This window comes from Apium graveolens, chromosome 3, assembly GCF_009905375.1.
Source record: "Apium graveolens cultivar Ventura chromosome 3, ASM990537v1, whole genome shotgun sequence".
Taxonomy (NCBI): Eukaryota; Viridiplantae; Streptophyta; class Magnoliopsida; order Apiales; family Apiaceae; genus Apium; species Apium graveolens.
The window spans coordinates 102,664,543-102,682,435 of record NC_133649.1 but is presented as its reverse complement, the minus strand read 5'-3'; the positions used below and the strand labels follow the sequence as shown (position 1 = coordinate 102,682,435).

Sequence of the window (17,893 nt, the reverse complement as noted above, 5' to 3'; positions counted from 1 at the left end):
AAAGCTTTACACAATCCACTATATCTTGCCGTTTGAGATTCTACAACATTACCAAGCATCCGAGGGGTACACGGTAGAGGTCCCGCAACTTTGTTTCCGTTTATTGTCCACCTCATTGTTACAAGATCTGGCGGTATCATCGTCTTTTGTTTCTTGTTAAGGTAACGGATCATGTGTCTACAAATCATCCCGAAATGTTCAAATTTTTTACATGTACAAGAATAACTCCCGTCGATGGAAACCTTCAAGAAAAAATTCCTTCTATTAATCTCCGGCAAGGTGGACTTTTCTACCAAATACATCTTTGAAAGATAATCTCCACAACCTTTCATGCTTTTCACAACAAAAGATTAACTTTTTTGAAGCTCTTTTTGAAATCGCTTAAACATCTCTTTTGTGTATATCTTGGAGGCATGTATCTCCATTGACGAGTTAGAGATTAGTCTCCTTTCCTTGTACTCGGTGTCAAAATCGGCTTGAACCTCCCGTAAATATTGTGACTCCAAAGTTTTTTGTGAATTCTCAATGAATTCTTTCAAACTGGTCGACCCTTTCACATACTCATTAAAAAATGAATTCATAGACTCGCTCCTTGAGGTGGTAGTCATACCGACGGCAAAATGTTGTTTCGTGAAAGCAAAAACCCATTGCCGTCTAATTGCATACATATCATTTAGCCAATTGTGATTTTCAAGATCATATTTCTTTTTCAAGTCCTCCCACCTACCTTCAAATTCTGTTGGTGACAATGACTTGTAGATACATGCATTAAAATCCGTCTTGAACTCCGAGTATTGAGTATACAAAGTAGATAGTTTATCGGGAAACTTGCTACTAATATGCCACGTATAATATGTATGGTTGGTGTTAGGCATATCCTCGGAAATGGCATTACTTAAAACGATGTCTTGATCCGTAATAATGGTAATAGGTGGCTTGTTATCGACCACTTCCAACCAAGTCTTCAAAACCCATCTATAAGTAGTCTCTTTCTCGTCCCTTATAAGTGCAAATCCAAACAAAATATTTTGGTAGTGGTGATTCACTCCCGTAATTGGAATAAAAGGCATGTCATACCTATTAGTCCGATATGTCGAGTCGAAAGTTACCACATCTCCAAAATTCTTGTACGCGTTAAGAGAACGAGGATCAACCCACACCAAACCCCTAACTCGATTCTCCTCATCCACATCCACTCGGTAGAAAAAATTACCATCACTTTGTTTTTGCAAGTCTCGTAATAAAACCAATCCACACTCCGCATCACCGGAATCCAAAACCCGTCTTCGAATGTCACATATTACATTTCGTACGTCTTGAGCGGAAAAACCAATTTTTTCAATACCACCACACGTCTCACTAAGTAAATTCATCACTTTCGGCGTCTCGATACCCGATTTGTTGAATAACTCAATCAAAGATCGGGTAAACGGATCTATGTTGCGTGATCTTTGCATGAAATTTACCTTATCCGAGGTAACCATAGCATGATTGTGCTCTAGGTTGACCTTGGTTACTTCCCATTTGTTTGAGCTTACTTTGTGAGCAACACACATACGAGCACGACAACAAGTTCGAGGAATAACATCTCGAGGTCGTTTCCCTTTAGCCCTATCTTCAACTTCCAAGGGTTTTGGGCCCAATCTTCCACCCTTTCGACATATATACAAACGTGACGATATACCACCATTTCTTGAATGCTTATGACTACTTCGATTAATTATCTCGAACCCTGTACTTCGACCATAACCTCGATAAAAACTTTCCACTTCATCCAACGAATCAAATATCATACCAACACAAGGAACTACATCATTCCTATTTCCAATAAAATTTTCATCATTAATTTTATCATCATCATCGCCATTAAAAGAATCATTACTATCATCGGAATCACCGTGAACATCGTGATTCTTCCAACCGAAACCAACATCATCATCACTATGCATTTTTCGCTTCCCCGGATCATTAACTTTATCTTCAATACTATCAACATCTATTACTTCATCATCATTAATATTTTACGATAAACCCTCTTTTTTGTGTGGGGGGTAACATAATTAAAATCGTTATGATCACTAGATGAGCTTGAATAATCAAATAAATAAGAAGCCATGAATATTGAATACTAACATTTTTTTTCAGAAGAATAAATTTGAGCAGAATGTGTAAAAACAACTGTATAAGATCAAAAATACAGACAAATTAAGGAAGGTGTGTGCATTCAATGCACGGCAGCAATGTTTCATTGCGACGGCTGCAATGAAACATTGCGGCACTATACAAACCCACAAGCCAACAACTGTAAATATTTGCAGTTTAAAAAAAACTTTACAACGTACCCCAGCAATGTTTCATTGCGGGTGGAAGTGTCCCCCGCAATGAAACATTGCGGTTGGGTTGTTTATTTTTGTTATTTTCTTTAAAATTAGAAAATTAATCAAAAAAAATTATAAAAAATAGTTTCTAGACTTATTATATTTCATTTAATATGTTAAATGTAATTTTGAAAATATAAATGTTTATAAGAGTAACTTAATTATAATATGCAACTATTTTACATAGTTTTGTGAAAATTTTGCATAATAGTTATGTCAAATGATATTTCTTGACATGTAAGTTATAAAATACAAATTTTGACGATCCAACTATATGGATGTTAAAATATAATAATTATAATAATTAAGAAAAATTATTTCTTAAATAAAATGCGGCAGGTGGCCGAGTTATTTTTTATATAGTTTGTTACCAAGAAATGTTTAACATTTTGGGGGCTGAGTTATTTTATATTTTTTATAGATAACGAAAATTCGATAAATTTTCATTTTTTTAGTTTTTCACATTTTCAAATTTTAGCATAATATTTGTTTATTAAAATTTAAAATTGATAAAATAAATTGGACAAGTACAAGAAAAATAAAACATTAAATAATTTATTTCATTCAAATATAAATGGAGTACATTCAAATATTTTTTCAAAAAAAATACATAATAACATTTTATGTCGACGAGAATGATCAAACTTTAACGGTGTTGGAAGAACCGCCTTTATCACCCTTATCGTCGTCTTTCTTTTTCTTCGACTTTTCCGCCTTCGCTTTAGCTTCATTTTCTTTTTTTTCTTGCGCTCAAGCGCCATTTGAATACGGCGAAGAGCTATTGCCATGTCTTCTTCTCCTTCGGGCCCGTCGTAAGCCACACCATCGATAATTACCTTATTATTGTCAAAATCATAGTAGAAAACCATTTTTCGGAGAATAGAGAAGATAATGTTGAAGAAAAAATGTAGAATGAAAAATAGAGAAGAGAATGTTGAAAAAAAATGAGATGAGGCAGAACTATTTATAGGTGAAAATCTGAATTTTAAAATTCAAAAAATTAAATTTAGCACAGAAAAAATTTTGCTGAAAAAATTTGATTTGACTGTTGAAATTGCCGCAATGAAGCATTGCGGGGTGTCCTAACAGCCGCATTGTTTCATTGCGGTGTGTCGGTCAAGCTTCTGCTCTGTTAATTAGTCAATTCTTATTAATATTGGCGCATAATATAAGTTTTGCACAAAAAATTAGTTTTGACTCTGCCGCAATGAAACAATGCGGGTGTTAGGACCCTCCGCAATGCTTCATTGCGGTGTTTTGGCACATAAAATAAGTCAATTCTTATTAATATTGACACATAAAATAAGTTTTGTACAAAAAATAAGTTTGACTGTTGATAAATTTTTTAAACTAAAATAACTCAATTTACTAAAAAGTATAAAATTAATAATATTATTTTTTAAACTAAAATAATTCATAGGATAATTTAAAGAAAAAGTATAGAACAAATAAAATTGATAAATTTATTATTAAAATTGATAATATTTTAAAATATTACTACTACTTATATTTAATGTTAACATATTTTAAAAAATTAATTACTGTTCAACATTAATATTATTTTTATACTTATATAAATAAGTTAAATATTAGAATAAGTTATAGAGAGGGGTAGTTGAGATATTAAAAACTGGGAGCCTACCCAACAATGAAACATTGCGGAGTGTTTCCTGTGTATGGCGACATCCCGCAATGTTTCATTGCGGTGGTCAAGTCCCGCATTTAAACATTGCTTCTTCCCGCAATGTTTCATTGCTGTGGGTTGACTGGCTGTCCCCCAACGCACGTTGTCTCCTGATTAATTCCCATATACTTTATACCATGTAAATGTTAATTCATGTAAAGTGAAGTACCCGGGATCATACCATTCTCAAAGTGTATGTAATTGTACTTTTTCTTAGTTCTTGTTAAGAAGATCATATTAACTCTTCTCTTCCGAAACTTTGTAATTTTATGCTGAGTTTTATATTGTGTAATTTATAATTCAAAAATATCTCTATCATTTTATATTTATCAAAATATTATTATGTCTTTAGTAAAAAAGTGACTTTTGTCGCATCCACATGGTATCCTATTTTCTAATTACATTGAAGCACACTTAGTTGTTGGTGGACCACAATGAATGCTGGCCAACTAAGTTTATTTATTTTCAGTAATAATACGGAGTAGAAAAAACCGGGAAAAAAATTTCCCGTGAAAAATTATTTTAAAATTTTTTACTGGAAAAATATTTTGTGTGAAAAGTAATTACCGTGATCAAAATCTCGTTATTTTCTGTGAAAAAAATAACGAAAAACAATAAAAAAAATCTTTTTGAAAAATATTTTTCAGTTCTAAAAAAAGAAATCATTTTCCTGAAAGTTTCTTTATATTAAAAAGTTTTCTGTCTTGAAAAATATTTTATTTTTCTGAACACAAAACAAACTCATTAAAATGTGACAAATATTTTTCAAAAAGATAAATAAACGCATAAAATAGAATTTTCTAGAAAATATATTTTGAAGTCCAAACAAGCTACTCACTGAATAAAGGGTGACCTTGAAGTAGTTCTCTAGTTTATTAGATCCGGAAATTGTGGGTAAATATATATCATGACACATCCGAGACGGCAGCCGGCAGGCCATCGTTTCTGACTCCTGGAGGAGGATAGCCGTGTTATATAGCTCCCTTGATTCCTTCATCTTCGGTGTGCTTTTTATATAGTAATATGCACAGGTGTGTTTGTGGTTCACACACATGCCCCTTTACCATCATGTACACTACCAGTACCTTCAGACAACTTTGCTTAATAATTTTGGTTCAAGAGTAAGGATTTTTCTTCACTGACATATTATGTACTCAAATTTATAATTTTAACTTATTTTAATTGATGTAAATTTTGTGATTACACAACATCCATCATTATTAAGAATTATAGGCCAGTCAAGATAAGCTAAATTTATAAAAAAATTAATGCTTAATATTTAGAGGTTTTCTAAAAACACTCTTTTTTTAAATTTTTTTGCAAAAGTACAATCATTTTAATTTTATTTCGCAAAAATAAGATTTTATAATCTTTTTGCAAAAATATAGTTTTGCAACCCGCTACAATTAGATACAAATTCAAATTCAACCCGATTAAATCTTGCAACAAAAAAAAATTACTACTTTTTCATTTAGTTGCATATTTGGTTGCTTTTAGTTGCAAACTATATTTTTACATTTTTTTAAAAGATCATAAATTACAAAAACACTTAGAAAAAGTAATATTTTTGATAATTTTTCTAATATTACCCGTAAGCACGTCATAAAAAACCTATATACTATAAGCTTGCAACTCCAATATGGGGCAAGCTGGGAAGGTGGGTGCTAAATCCCTCTACCTAATTTGGGATTATCATATAAACATGTTGATGATTACTCAAATGTAGCTTTCAGAAGTAATGTATCCCCCATTAATTAAGTTCATGAAGACAAGTAATTGCTTTTAGAAAACAAGGAAAGAAAGATTAGAAAATAGCAAGATGCTTGGTGATGTTATCAAAAACAAACTCAATTTGTTTATAGTAGGCTACGTAATTAGAACAACAAGGTCAACAATGAAAGCCCCCTTCAACTTTTTAAGGTGACGTTAGACTATAGCAAGCAAACATTTGTTTAAGGAGTATGTCTCCATCTTTACCCACCGTTAGGGGTTACGAGATACATAAAACGATTCTTATTAACTGTTATTTTTTAAGAACGTAGGATTGAAATTGTGAGCTTGTTTCACCTTATTTTGTTCATTTTTTTGGTAACTAATTACAAAGGAATTTATGTATAAATGTTTACTCTTTTTAATGAAAAACAATTCGAGCTTTACTAATTCTCGTAATATAGTATTGTCGGTTCAAATAAAAAAGAGAGTTCCTACGAAAAAATGTCGAATAGAGACAGTAGAGTTTTTAAGCCATTTTAAGATTGAATATTTAGACACTTTTGAAAGAAGAAAACATTTTAATGCAATGTAGAAATGAAAATTAAAAATGAGAATAGAGTGTATAGGATTCGACGTGAAGGAGGAATGAAAATGAAATAAAAATTCAAGTAATATTACGTGTTTGATTGGCTTATTTTCATCTGGTTATCGAACAGAGATTCATTCCAATTATAGTAGTAGGAGTCAATTTGACCAAAACATTCTGAGGTGAACAGTTATAGTGCAATGGTGAGTCCATTGTTATCACAAAGTCCACGATTTCTCAAGTAAACATGGAAAAGTTGGAGTTGAAGCAGTTTAACGGGCCTTAATATTTTGGGCTTGTTAGATCTTTTTTGGTGAGAAATGGGCTAATGGGCTTCATGAGAAAAAGGTCTGTACAGTTTAAACTCAAGGACTGAAGCCCACCGTAATGCAAAAAACTTCTCACAAAATGCACCATTTCCTTGTAGACTTCTCCCCAAGTACAGATATTATTCCACTGATTTGATTCAGATCCCTAATTTACAGGGATGAGTTGTATTCTAGAGTAACCCTTTGGTTTCTATCTATCTAAAATCAGCATTACTTTAACCAATCAGTCTCTCAGATCACTATGTTGGTGAATTCAACGGACAAGGATATAAGATCCGACTAATATGTGCCACCAGGCCCTGTAAGTTTGCAGTCCTCATTTCTTTACGTGTAAGTAGTCGCCTCTAATCTTTTTGAGACAAAATGCTAGATTCCCAAAATAGGTTCGTGAATGATGAATTATCATTGTGTTATTAGATATTTACTTGTAAATAAAATGAATCCAAGATGAATTTTAAGAATAAAAATATTGACACATGTCAAAAATTTGGGTATGTATCATTGCTCTTCATTTCGGTGCCTTGTTCATGACTGTAGCCTACATATAATGTTGTAGTTAGTTCAAATACTGGAACAACATAGTAGGCCCAACATTGTTGGTCGAATGATTATACAAAGTATCCAATTAATCTATAAAGAATTTCACCAATTTCGAATGTAAAGCGGCTGTCAGTGGATAGAGCGTCTGTTTCCTAAGCAGAAAGTCGAAGGTTCGACCCCTTCCTGGCGCGATCAAGATTCTTCTGTTTTGACTTTTTGTAAGCCACCGTTTCTCAGTCCGTCCCCCCCTCCCCTCCTGTGTAACCTTGTGTTCTAGTGTTGTAGATGCCAATAGCTTATGTTATGTTTATCTATATATCTACGATGAACTCAACATAATATAGATACTCTACTAATCCTCAGGTCAGGACAGACCTTTTTCACCGGTTCAAAGTTTGGTAGATGCTATATTACAACTTGCGAGTATTTTGTCAATATGATCACGAAATTGGCATGGTAGCTATTCCGTTGGGTCTTTTACTTGAACAAGCATGAGGCTAAATTTCTTATCAGTTTTTGTACCGCAAGGACGAGGGAACTCTCAGGATTGCTGTCGAGAAAATGAAGGTAGAACTGCTCAAAATTTAACTTTACAACACTTTTCTTGCAGAAAATAATTGTGTTGTAGCTTTACGGATCCGGGATTTGACAGAGCCTACAACTCAGAAATGAGAAACTGAGAGTGATAATAAATCACTTCATGATAAAATTTTCTGGAATCTGGATTATGGGCACACTCTATTGATATCAGTTATGGAATATATGCTGTCAAATGCTCCGATTAATCAGCATTTGGAAGATCAAATTATGACATTTAATGCCTACATTTTATTTAATAGTAAGCTCATATACGTAGATGCAATAGTTCAAGAGGATAGAGAACTCATAATTTAGTGCAAGACAATTTAGTTTCGCTTGTTTCAAGTTGTAACGGGTATTAGAATTTTGTCTGTTTCGACGGAACTGGTGTTTTCTACACTACCATTCTTTCCTACTTATTTTCACAAAACATGTTTTTTGACGAAAGCTGAGATTTTATTACTTATTCAAATCCATCTCAATACAAGAATTGACCGAAACCGGGATGGTATCCCTATTGAAACTACGATCTGGGTAACTATATGATTCCCTAGCCAGTTGGTGAGCAACCATATTGGCAGACCGTTTAACATGATACAAAGACACTTTGTTTAGACGCCGTAACTGACTTCGGCACTCCTCAATGACACTACCGAACTGAGATCGCATGGGTGTTTTGCTCCTGATGGCCTGCACCACTACCAGACAGTCCGACACCACCGTGCTTTCTTGCCAGTGCATCTCATCAATCCAGCTTAACGCTTCCTTGATTGCCATAGCCTCCGCTAGAACCGGAGAGACCGAATTCTTACGGATAATAGACTTTGCTTGGATGAGTGCTCCCTCTGAATCCCGTGCTATCAAACCAAAGCCCACCGCATCTTTATCTTCAAAAACAGCCGCGTCCACTAATACCTTTACTGCATTCGGTTGAGGATTGACCTAAATACAAGCTCCATCTCCTTCAAGAGCTGGCTGGAGAAGAGCCGAGGTTGATCTGTTTTGGGCTAAAGACCATTGTGAAAGGTACCGCTTAGCTGCCGCTACTGTTTTATTGACCGATGCATGCCTTTGATTCCATACCAAATCACTGCGATTTCGCCAAAGTGCCTAACATATAGTGATGATCACTGCTTGTTTTTTGGCATCTGCAACATTTCCCATCCATGTCTTAAAGTCCGAGTACAGCCCCACCTGAGCATCAACATTGACGAGAGACCAGCATAGGCGAGCATAAGAGCAGTGCACCAGGCTGTGGATAATTGATTCATTATCTTCATGACAAACAGGACATAGTGCATTAACCTGTACTCTTTATATTTGCAACTGACAGAGAGTTGGTAAGCAGTTGGATATAGCTCGCCATACCACGTTAATAGCCTTCGGAGGTGCCTTTATTTTCCAGAGCTTCGACCAAATACTGTCTTTGTCTTCAGGCTCCCACACTCCCTTATTTTGTTGTATCCACTTATATGCACTTTTGACTGAGTATTGTCCCGAAACTTCATGCTTTCAGTAAAGCACATCCTCCTCTCCATTGTCGTTAAACACAGTATTTAAGATTGCTTCCTGATCCCTTACATTAAAAATGACTTTTATGATATCCAGGTCCCATTCTCTACTTCCAACATGCCACAGGGAGTCAATAGTTTTTCCTACTATAGATTGAGAAGTGGTGGTAATATAATGATTAGCATTATCTGATAGCCATGGTTGCCCCAATATACTAATACCTGTTCCCGCTCCGATCTTCCATTTAACCCCATTCACAATCAATTTTTTTGCTTCATGTATACTACGCCAAATGAAACTCGGGTTATGGCCCAACTCTGAGTTTAGGAAGTCACTGTTTGCGAAATACCTGGCTTTATAAACCCTTGTTACAAGGCTGCCTGGATTAGACGCAAATCTCGAACCTTGTTTGCCAAGCATGGCAATGTTGAAATCACGGAAGTCGCGAAAACCCATACCCCCTGAAGACTTGTGCCTTGTCATTCTTATAACGACTCGTGTATTTTTATTTTTATTTTATACTTGGAGGTGTAATAAAAGTTTAAGTAAATAAATAAAAGTTGTGTATTGATTTTGGCAGCGGTTACTGATTGTTATTTAATTATTTATGATTTGTTGATATGTGGGATTGGAATTATGTGATTTATTGGTGAGTTATATGATTTTATTTCGCTTGTAAAAATGATTTCATTGTAATCTTAATTCCATAAAATTTAGGGTTGTCTTTAAAATTGGTTTTCTAATTTTATAATTTCAATAATTATTTTTAGGACTTTATAAAAATTTAGAAATCAATATTTTGTTAATTATTCATGTTTAAATAATTTTCTGAGTGTGTTAAATGCTAAAATCCATATTTAATTATGGGAATCTTTAAAAATTATGAAACTTATATTTTATTAAGTTCGTATTATTCTGAGAATTTTAAAATTATTTTGGAAATTTTCGGAAATCATTTTACCGCGTGTTGTTTCGTTATTTGTTAAAAAGCGGGTACAAAGTGCACCTTAAAAAGTGCTTAAAAATTTCAAAATTTATGTCTTTGTAAACTTCGGGATATTTATGACATTTTGATATTATTTTCGTAATTTTCGGAAATTGTTTTGCGTGCACCTCAGACCGTTAATTTCAAATTTTGGGGCAAATTCGACTTTTAAATCAGCGTATCTATCTCTAATGGCAACATGTCAGTTTTTATTAATCAGAGGGACGCGTGTCCCTTTCCTTTATGCAACACCTGTTAGCAGTTAAAACAAAAAAAAAAGGGGAAAACCCCCACCCCCTCTCTCGGTTTACTCTCTTGCTCTATCTTGTTCACTCGAATCTATCTCTGTTCTCCCTTCTTTCTTTCGTTTCTCTCTCTCCATGTTGCTTCTTTTTCTTTCCCGGTAATTGCTGTTGAATCCTGCTTCTTCTGTTTTGTTGTTGTTTCCCTTCCTTTGTGCCGCCGTTGCTGCCGGCTTCCGGTATGGTGGCGGTGGTGTGAGCTGTGTTCGGTTATATACATATATGTATATGTGTGTGTGACTATGTGCATGTATGTGTGTGTAATTGTGTGTGTGTGTAATTGTGTTGTGTGTTGTGGCGGCCGTGAGGCCGTGTGTGCGATGGTGATGGCTGTGTTGTGTGCGGCTGTGTTTAGTGTTGTTGGGCTTGGTTCTGTTGGATTGAGTTTGGGCCTTTTTCTGTTGGGCCGAGATTATGTAGTTGGGCTTGATTATTACAAATTTGATTTTTATTTCTTTTCTGCAGGAAATTAATTGATTATTATTCGTGAAATAAAAACTTTCATTGCGGGAAATAATATTAATCGGTATAATTTATTTGGGAACCCGTATTATATCGGGCGCCAATAAATTGCGCCGCCGTTGACGATGAACTTCGGTGAGTCAACGGTGGACGGTGATGACGATGTTCTGAGTCCTAAATTTTATAAATAAATAAAATGATTTTTCGTAAAATATTTTCGGACTTAAATAATTAATTGTGATTGGTGTTGGGATGTAAGTTGTATAAAAGGATGAAGTAATATTGTGAATTGTGTGATCGATGACGTCGATTGTAATCGACGGGTAGTTTTATAAATAAATAAGATGTTGTCAAAATTTCCTAAAAAAAATATATATATATTCGAAAATGTTCATAATTATATTTTACATATTACCCTTAACAATATTTCCGACTACGTGACTATGTGATTACGGGTTTATGTGTATAATAATGATACGAGTCGGGTTATCGGATTGAGTTGTTAGAATTTGATAATATCAAGCATGTCGGTGTAACTGATTAGGGTATTCTGTATTTGTAGATTCCGAGCGAGTTTTCTCAGGATTAAAGTCAGCGTGAAAGCTACTTAGGGTTTTGTAAAGCGTTGCAAGGCAAGTACCCTGACCATTCTTTTATGGTTCAGTATATGTGAATAACTAAATGTTTTACTCTCGTAATGGAACATAAACATTTTAAGTTACGTATCCCCTGTATTTGAAAATGTTGTTTAAAATTATGTTTTGGGGAAAAGTAACTTCTGAAAACACCTATCTCTAAATGTGATCTAAATGAAAAGAGGATTTGAATAATATGCTGTGACAGAATGGATTTTTGGAAAGAGATAGGTAAAAGTGACAATTTTGAAAACTGGATTAAAACGATCAGATATGGGATACGTTGGGGCCAGAGTAGGCCTATTGAGTTGGCGTAAGAGGCTAATTTGGTTGCGCGCACTGTATAACCGATTAGTCCAACAGGTCAGAGACCTAGCTAGTCTCTGAGTTCCGGAACAAGTAACTGAAATGGCAGTTGGAGCCATGAATAAGATGGCAGTTGGAGCCGTCTAGTGTTGATAGCCTGATCAGCTGTCTTCACATATCCATTACGTATCTGATTGGGTTTTGTGATTCCCGTAAGAGTACGGGTAGTTGATACAGTGATTTTATAAGAGTGACTAGTATGCTAAAATTGGACTCTGGTGTTTTTACAGCACACTGCTACGTTGTTTTAATGAAGCATGCTAGTTAGCGATATCCAGTTTTTCTCTAAATTTTGTTGTATAATGTTGATATCATGATTACAGTTATGTTCCTATTATTGTTGCATTACTGATTTATCTTGTTATTCATATTTTGATACTGCTGAGCGATTATGCTCACCCTTGCAAACTGTTATGTATATTTCGCAGATGCCTAGAAGATCAGTCAGACCGACCTATGTTCCCGCCCCTACTGGACCCGGCTCCTCTGAGGTAGTTTGTATCAGGCCATGAGGTCTGAGGAGTTGCTGAATAAAGTTAGTGTGTCTTAGATATGGAATAAAGAGTCTGTAATAATGAGAACCTGAATTATACTTGAACCTGGATCGGATCTTGGTTCGGGGTCGAGTTAGTATATTTTAATAATAATTCTGTTATTTATATTTTTGGTAATTGTGTTTAGTGACGTCAACTCCTGACCCCGGGGTTGAGGCCGTCACAATTCTTTCCCACCTCATCCAGTTCAACCGAGAGTTGTTATTCTGCGATGTCTTCCACCAGTAGCTAGCTAGAGTTTTTTCAATATGGTTCGTGATGTCCTGAGGAAGTAGAAATACACTCATTGCATATGTGGGTAGAGCCTGAACCGCTGTTTTAATGAGCACCTCTTTACCAGACTTTGAGATACATTTTTCATTCCACTTGTTAACTTGAGAACAAGCCCTGTCTTTCAAATACCCAAGAATGACGGATTTTTTCCTTCCCAAAATGTTAGGCAAACCCAGATATGTACTGTTCTCGTTGGACTCCCCCATCTGCAGCACTTGACATATCATTCGCCTATTATACTCTATGACGTTTGTACTGAAAAAAACAGAAGATTTCTCCCTGTTGATTCTCTGTCCGGATGCTCTCTCATAGGTGTTTAACAGTTCTATCACCTTGACTGACTCTGTCATATCTGCTTTGCAATAAAAGTACGAGTCATCAGCGAAAAACATGTGAGAAATAATAGGGGCATTACGACAAACCTTGATACCATGTAACCATTGCTTAACCTCATATTTTCTAAATAAGGATGATAAGCCCTCTGCACAAATTATGAACAGGTATGGGGATAAAGAATCCCCTTGTCTGATGCCTCTCGTAGGAATAATTGGCCCCATCTCGAGTTCACCGTGCACAATTGAATAGGAAACCGCAGTGACACACTGCATGACTAGATGAACCCACCAGTCATTAAACCCCACTTTACATAACATTGCTTCAAGAAAATTCCATTCAAGCCGATCATATGCCTTGCTTATATCAAGCTTTACCGCCATATATCCATCTTTGCCAAATTTCTTTCGCTTAAGATAATGCATAACCTCGTAGGTGATCATTATGTTATCCGGGATAAACGCGCTTTGCGTATCTGACACCACTATATCTAGAACCTCCTTCATCCGGTTTGCTAAGAGCTTTGTAATTATTTTAATCAACACATTACAAAGAGCAATAGGGCGAAGATCACCCACCATAGTTGGATTTTTCTTTTTTGGCAGTAAGACTAGATTTGTGTCATTCAACCCATTTAATATTTCACCCGTACGAAAGAAATCTCGTGTCATTTGAATGACATCTCCCCCCACTATCTTCCAATATTTTTGGAAAAAGGCTGGCGTCATGCCGTCTGGCCCCGGGGCTTTGTCCGGGTGCATTTGGAAAATTGCCGACTTGACTTCCACATCTGAGATTTCCTTCATGAGTTCCATGTTCTGGGAACTAGAGAGGCATGGATGCACACAGCTGATAACCTCTCCAACATTGTCTTGAGCAGAACTGAACAGGTCTTGGTAATAATTCACGATGAGTGACTGAAGTCCCTGTTGCCAATTCACCCAATCCCCATTATTATTTTTCAACTTGTGAATTCTGTTTGTGCGACGTCGAGCACTACAAGACGAGTGGAAGTACCTCGTGTTTTTGTCACCGGATTGGAGCCATAGTTGCTTCGATCGTTGTCTCCAGAATATCTCTCGCTGGTCTAGAATTAAGTGAAGTTGGTTCTTTGCTTCATTGTAACTCTAAATAGCATGATCATCCCTGCCATTACGATATTGTTTCATCTGGGCTTTACACTCCTTTAGTCTTTTGCTGAAACAACCCGTTACTTCTCTTCCCCAAATTTCTAACTATTCTCCACATTATTGAACCTTATAAGTGATTTTGTCATCCTTATTGAAGTCCCAATTATCCTTTATAATCTGAAGACACAACGGTTCCGAAAACCATATCACTTTCTTAGGGAACCAGTCTTCGGTCCGTGTTTGTTTTTACTATTTTTTTAGTCTTTTAACCAACTTTAACTTTCATGATACTAAATTAGTACCCATGATAATTATGATTATGTGTTTGTTTAATCACAATTTAGCTAGATGTCACGTTATTAATTTTGAAAAGCTTAAATGTTGACAACTGAATAATTATATAACTTGTATATCTCGAGTGTAATTACACATTCACAAGAAATCCCTTTTATCCGAACTTGAATATTTGATAATATTATTTTAGAATTGGTACGATTTACGTATTTTTTATATTATATAATTTAATTGCTTTTTTGAATGTTATATTAGTTTAGCCCCGTTGAATATTATAAAGTATTCTTTTAACCCCATATCATTATACCGACAAAAAATTATATTTTGATTTTAATTTTGTAATAGGTCAATTCAATAGTATAATTTTTTTAGTAAAATTATCATTTGTGCACACAAGCCACGGGTATTTTGTGTAAACGGCCTCTTCATTCTTTTTAAACTAGTGTATAACCCCTATGATGCATGATTTTTTTAAATTTCCCTTTTTTATTTTTTAAAATTTTAAAATTTTATTTTTAAAATTTGTTAATGTATATTTATATCGTTATTTCCGACGTTGTTGTAATATTATCTTTATTTTTGATAGTTTGTTGTAATATTATTGTAACAAATATGCATATATTGATATATACGGATGATATATTGAGTTATAACTATATATAGTATAATAACTAATCATGTTCAATTTACTGTAAATGTTATTATTGAATTGATTACCAGACCTTAGAGAGGTAATAGAGTTCACAATTTCATGAGACTTTTGGTTTGAATGACATTTAGGATTAATCTCGGGTTGATTAGGGAAACGATTTTTCTCTCACCGATTATGTTTCCAGTTGACTAACTTGGACCTCTAGTTTAGATATGCCTTGTGTATTTGAATTTAGCAACTGACAATCTTGGGTCATAACTTGCATTAAAGATTGTTGAGATTTGAGTAATGCCTCCATACTTTTTTAATTGAATTTAATTTCTTATCGGATTCACTAAAATTGGGAGGATTCAAGGGGACCGAGTTTAGATAATGACCAAGATTTTGAGGATATGAGTTGGGATTTTGAGTTGGGTATGGACCAGGATTGGGCTTTTTAAAAGCAGTTTGAAAATTTTCATTATACTGATTGTAGTGATCTTGGTTTCATGAGAAATTTGGGTGATTCTTCCAACTAGGATTGTATGTGGGTGCATATGGATCATTCTTAAAACTAGGTTCAAACATGGCATTGACTTGTTGAATTTCAGGATAATTGTCTACATAGATTAGGAGAACTACAGTTTGCACAGATAGAAAATTGAGAAGACACATTGTTGGTTTCTAAAGCTTCTGGACGTCTTGTGAGAGTAGCTAACTTAGTTTCAGTTGCAATAGAATTACCAACTACGTGGAAGCCCTTAGATCTTTCAGGTTCAAGATTAGGTTCCCTAGTTGACTCCCACAACTTTGTTTTTTAAGCTAACTCCTCAAAGTATTGCTAAGGTTCTTCTTCATTTTTATCCATAAACTTACATTGGCACATAGACTCCAACAAAGCAGTGGTTTAACTGTCTAAAACTTCATAAAGAATTTTATAAAGTCTCCATTTTTTGATACGATGTTGAAGGCACTTAGAAAAAACTTTTTAAATCTATCAAAATATTTCCAAAAAATCTCGTTATGATTTTGTTAAAATTGGTTGATTTCATTCCTAAGTCTGTTTGCCTTATACTTTTTTAAGAAAGATAGACACAAATCCCTCCCACGTGGAAATAGAGTTAACAGGTAGACTATACAACCATTGTTTAGCCTCTTCTTTAAAAAAAGTTAATAAGTCGGAGCCAAATCAAGTCTTCACTATGTTATTGGAGCTTTTGTAAAGCACAAATTTCCTCAAATTCTCGAATGAAAAGATATGGATCATCACTTTCTACCCCAACAATCCTAGTTAACATGCTAACATTGTGATGTTTGATTTCAAAATTATTTGCGATTACTTGAGGTAGGACTATGCATGAGGGTTCAGCGGAACGAGCGGGGTAACAACGGTCTTTAAGTGAGACAGACATGACCACAGGTGAAATTACTACTTTTTCTTTTGATTCAATTTTAGTGGGTGAAGAGAACTCTAGTTGCCTTACTACTTAGGGATATGAAAGGTTTGAATGTCTTATTAATGTAGATGAATGGTCTTGAACCCAATTACTTTGCATATAAGACAAATAATCATGTAGCAGAAAAAAACTATAAGTAAACACCCAAGAAAAATTGGAAAATTAAAAAGAAAAATTTTAGATCTTGGGTTAATCCTAAAAAAAAAAATCTAGACAGCTCCTAACTTTTGGACCACCAAAAGTCTATAAATCAAGATTTATTCAAACCGATTGGCCATGTTAGCGGGGGCACTTCCTTGTAAACAAGGCGCTGAATTAGAGAACCACTGACCTAATCACAATCCAAATTGACCAGGTAAGTGATGCATCTTCCTTGTCACCAAAAGTTCGAATATTTCCAAATTTACTCTCTTTTAGGTACCTTCCTAATTGAGCTCGAAATCCTAGTGGCCAACGTCAACTTAATTTTATTAAGGTAGGTGGATGCAAGATGAAGAAATTAGTGATTTGTGGACCAAGGAAATGGTGATGAAATCCCTCAACTTATCTTGTAATGGGATGGCGCCCTTAAGATTGATTAGATGATGCAACAAAAAAAACGAGATAATAAACATTTATGGATGCATTACACTATATGTATTATTTTAAATTGAACGTACCTCTTTGTTAGGAATATATTGTGTACTTGATGATAACTTGAACAAAACACTTAGTAGATTTTAATTAAGTGATATTATAGCTTTCAACGGATGATCAATTCAACATCCATTAAAAGAGTAGCTTATGTAACAATAAGATTAGTAGCACATTCCTGAATACTTAAAGTAACTTAATGAACTAGATGTTGTAGAATGTTTAAGTCATGTTGACTACTAGATTGATATGCAAGATAAAATGGTTAATTATAAATATTAGATGCCTTGTAATCTTGTATAAATGAAATGGAGTCAAATGAAAAGAAAACAGTTTCAACAGATGATCAACATAAGTCTCGACGGATGATCAACCAAAGTTTCAACGGATGATCAATCTGAGTTTCAACGGATGATCAGAATCAAAAGAGCAGTTGATAGTGACTTGACAGTCACATGTGTTGGTTGTATGTAAATGGAATGTGGCAGCCTGATTCAGGTTTTATTGAACAACGAAG

The 17,893-nt window shown here is 34.7% G+C and overlaps 2 protein-coding genes and 1 long non-coding RNA gene across 3 annotated transcripts; 1 reads left to right on the top strand and 2 right to left on the bottom strand.

Moving 5' to 3' along the window:
• Window positions 1-350: 350 nt before the first annotated feature.
• LOC141714489 (protein FAR1-RELATED SEQUENCE 5-like) lies at window positions 351-1,949 on the bottom strand. Its single transcript, XM_074518007.1, has one exon. The coding sequence runs from the start codon at window positions 1,947-1,949 to the stop codon at window positions 351-353; it is 1,599 nt and encodes a 532-aa protein (XP_074374108.1).
• Window positions 1,950-6,782: 4,833 nt separating this feature from the next.
• On the top strand, window positions 6,783-8,244 carry LOC141710837 (uncharacterized). Its single transcript, XR_012571087.1, has 3 exons — window positions 6,783-6,991; window positions 7,247-7,448; window positions 7,594-8,244. It is a non-coding gene; the product is annotated as an uncharacterized LOC141710837 (long non-coding RNA).
• Window positions 8,245-8,268: 24 nt separating this feature from the next.
• On the bottom strand, window positions 8,269-9,804 carry LOC141714488 (uncharacterized). Its single transcript, XM_074518006.1, has 3 exons — window positions 9,334-9,804; window positions 8,941-9,114; window positions 8,269-8,751 (listed from the first exon to the last, which is right to left on the bottom strand). Exons 1-3 carry the CDS (start codon window positions 9,802-9,804, stop codon window positions 8,269-8,271), a joined length of 1,128 nt encoding a protein of 375 aa, XP_074374107.1.
• Between the last annotated feature and the right edge of the window lie 8,089 nt (window positions 9,805-17,893).

Excerpts from the sequence above, each read along its gene's own strand:
- LOC141714488 (XM_074518006.1), bottom strand. The coding sequence starts at position 9,804 with ATGACAAGGCACAAGTCTTCAGGGGGTATGGGTTTTCGCGACTTCCGT. Across the intron at positions 9,115-9,333 it reads ACGACAATGGAGAGGAGGAT|GTTAATGCACTATGTCCTGT; the intron begins GTGCTTTACTGA and ends TAAAGAGTACAG. Across the intron at positions 8,752-8,940 it reads CAGATGCCAAAAAACAAGCA|GTCAATCCTCAACCGAATGC; the intron begins GTGATCATCACT and ends GCTTGTATTTAG.
- LOC141714489 (XM_074518007.1), bottom strand. The coding sequence starts at position 1,949 with ATGCATAGTGATGATGATGTTGGTTTCGGTTGGAAGAATCACGATGTT.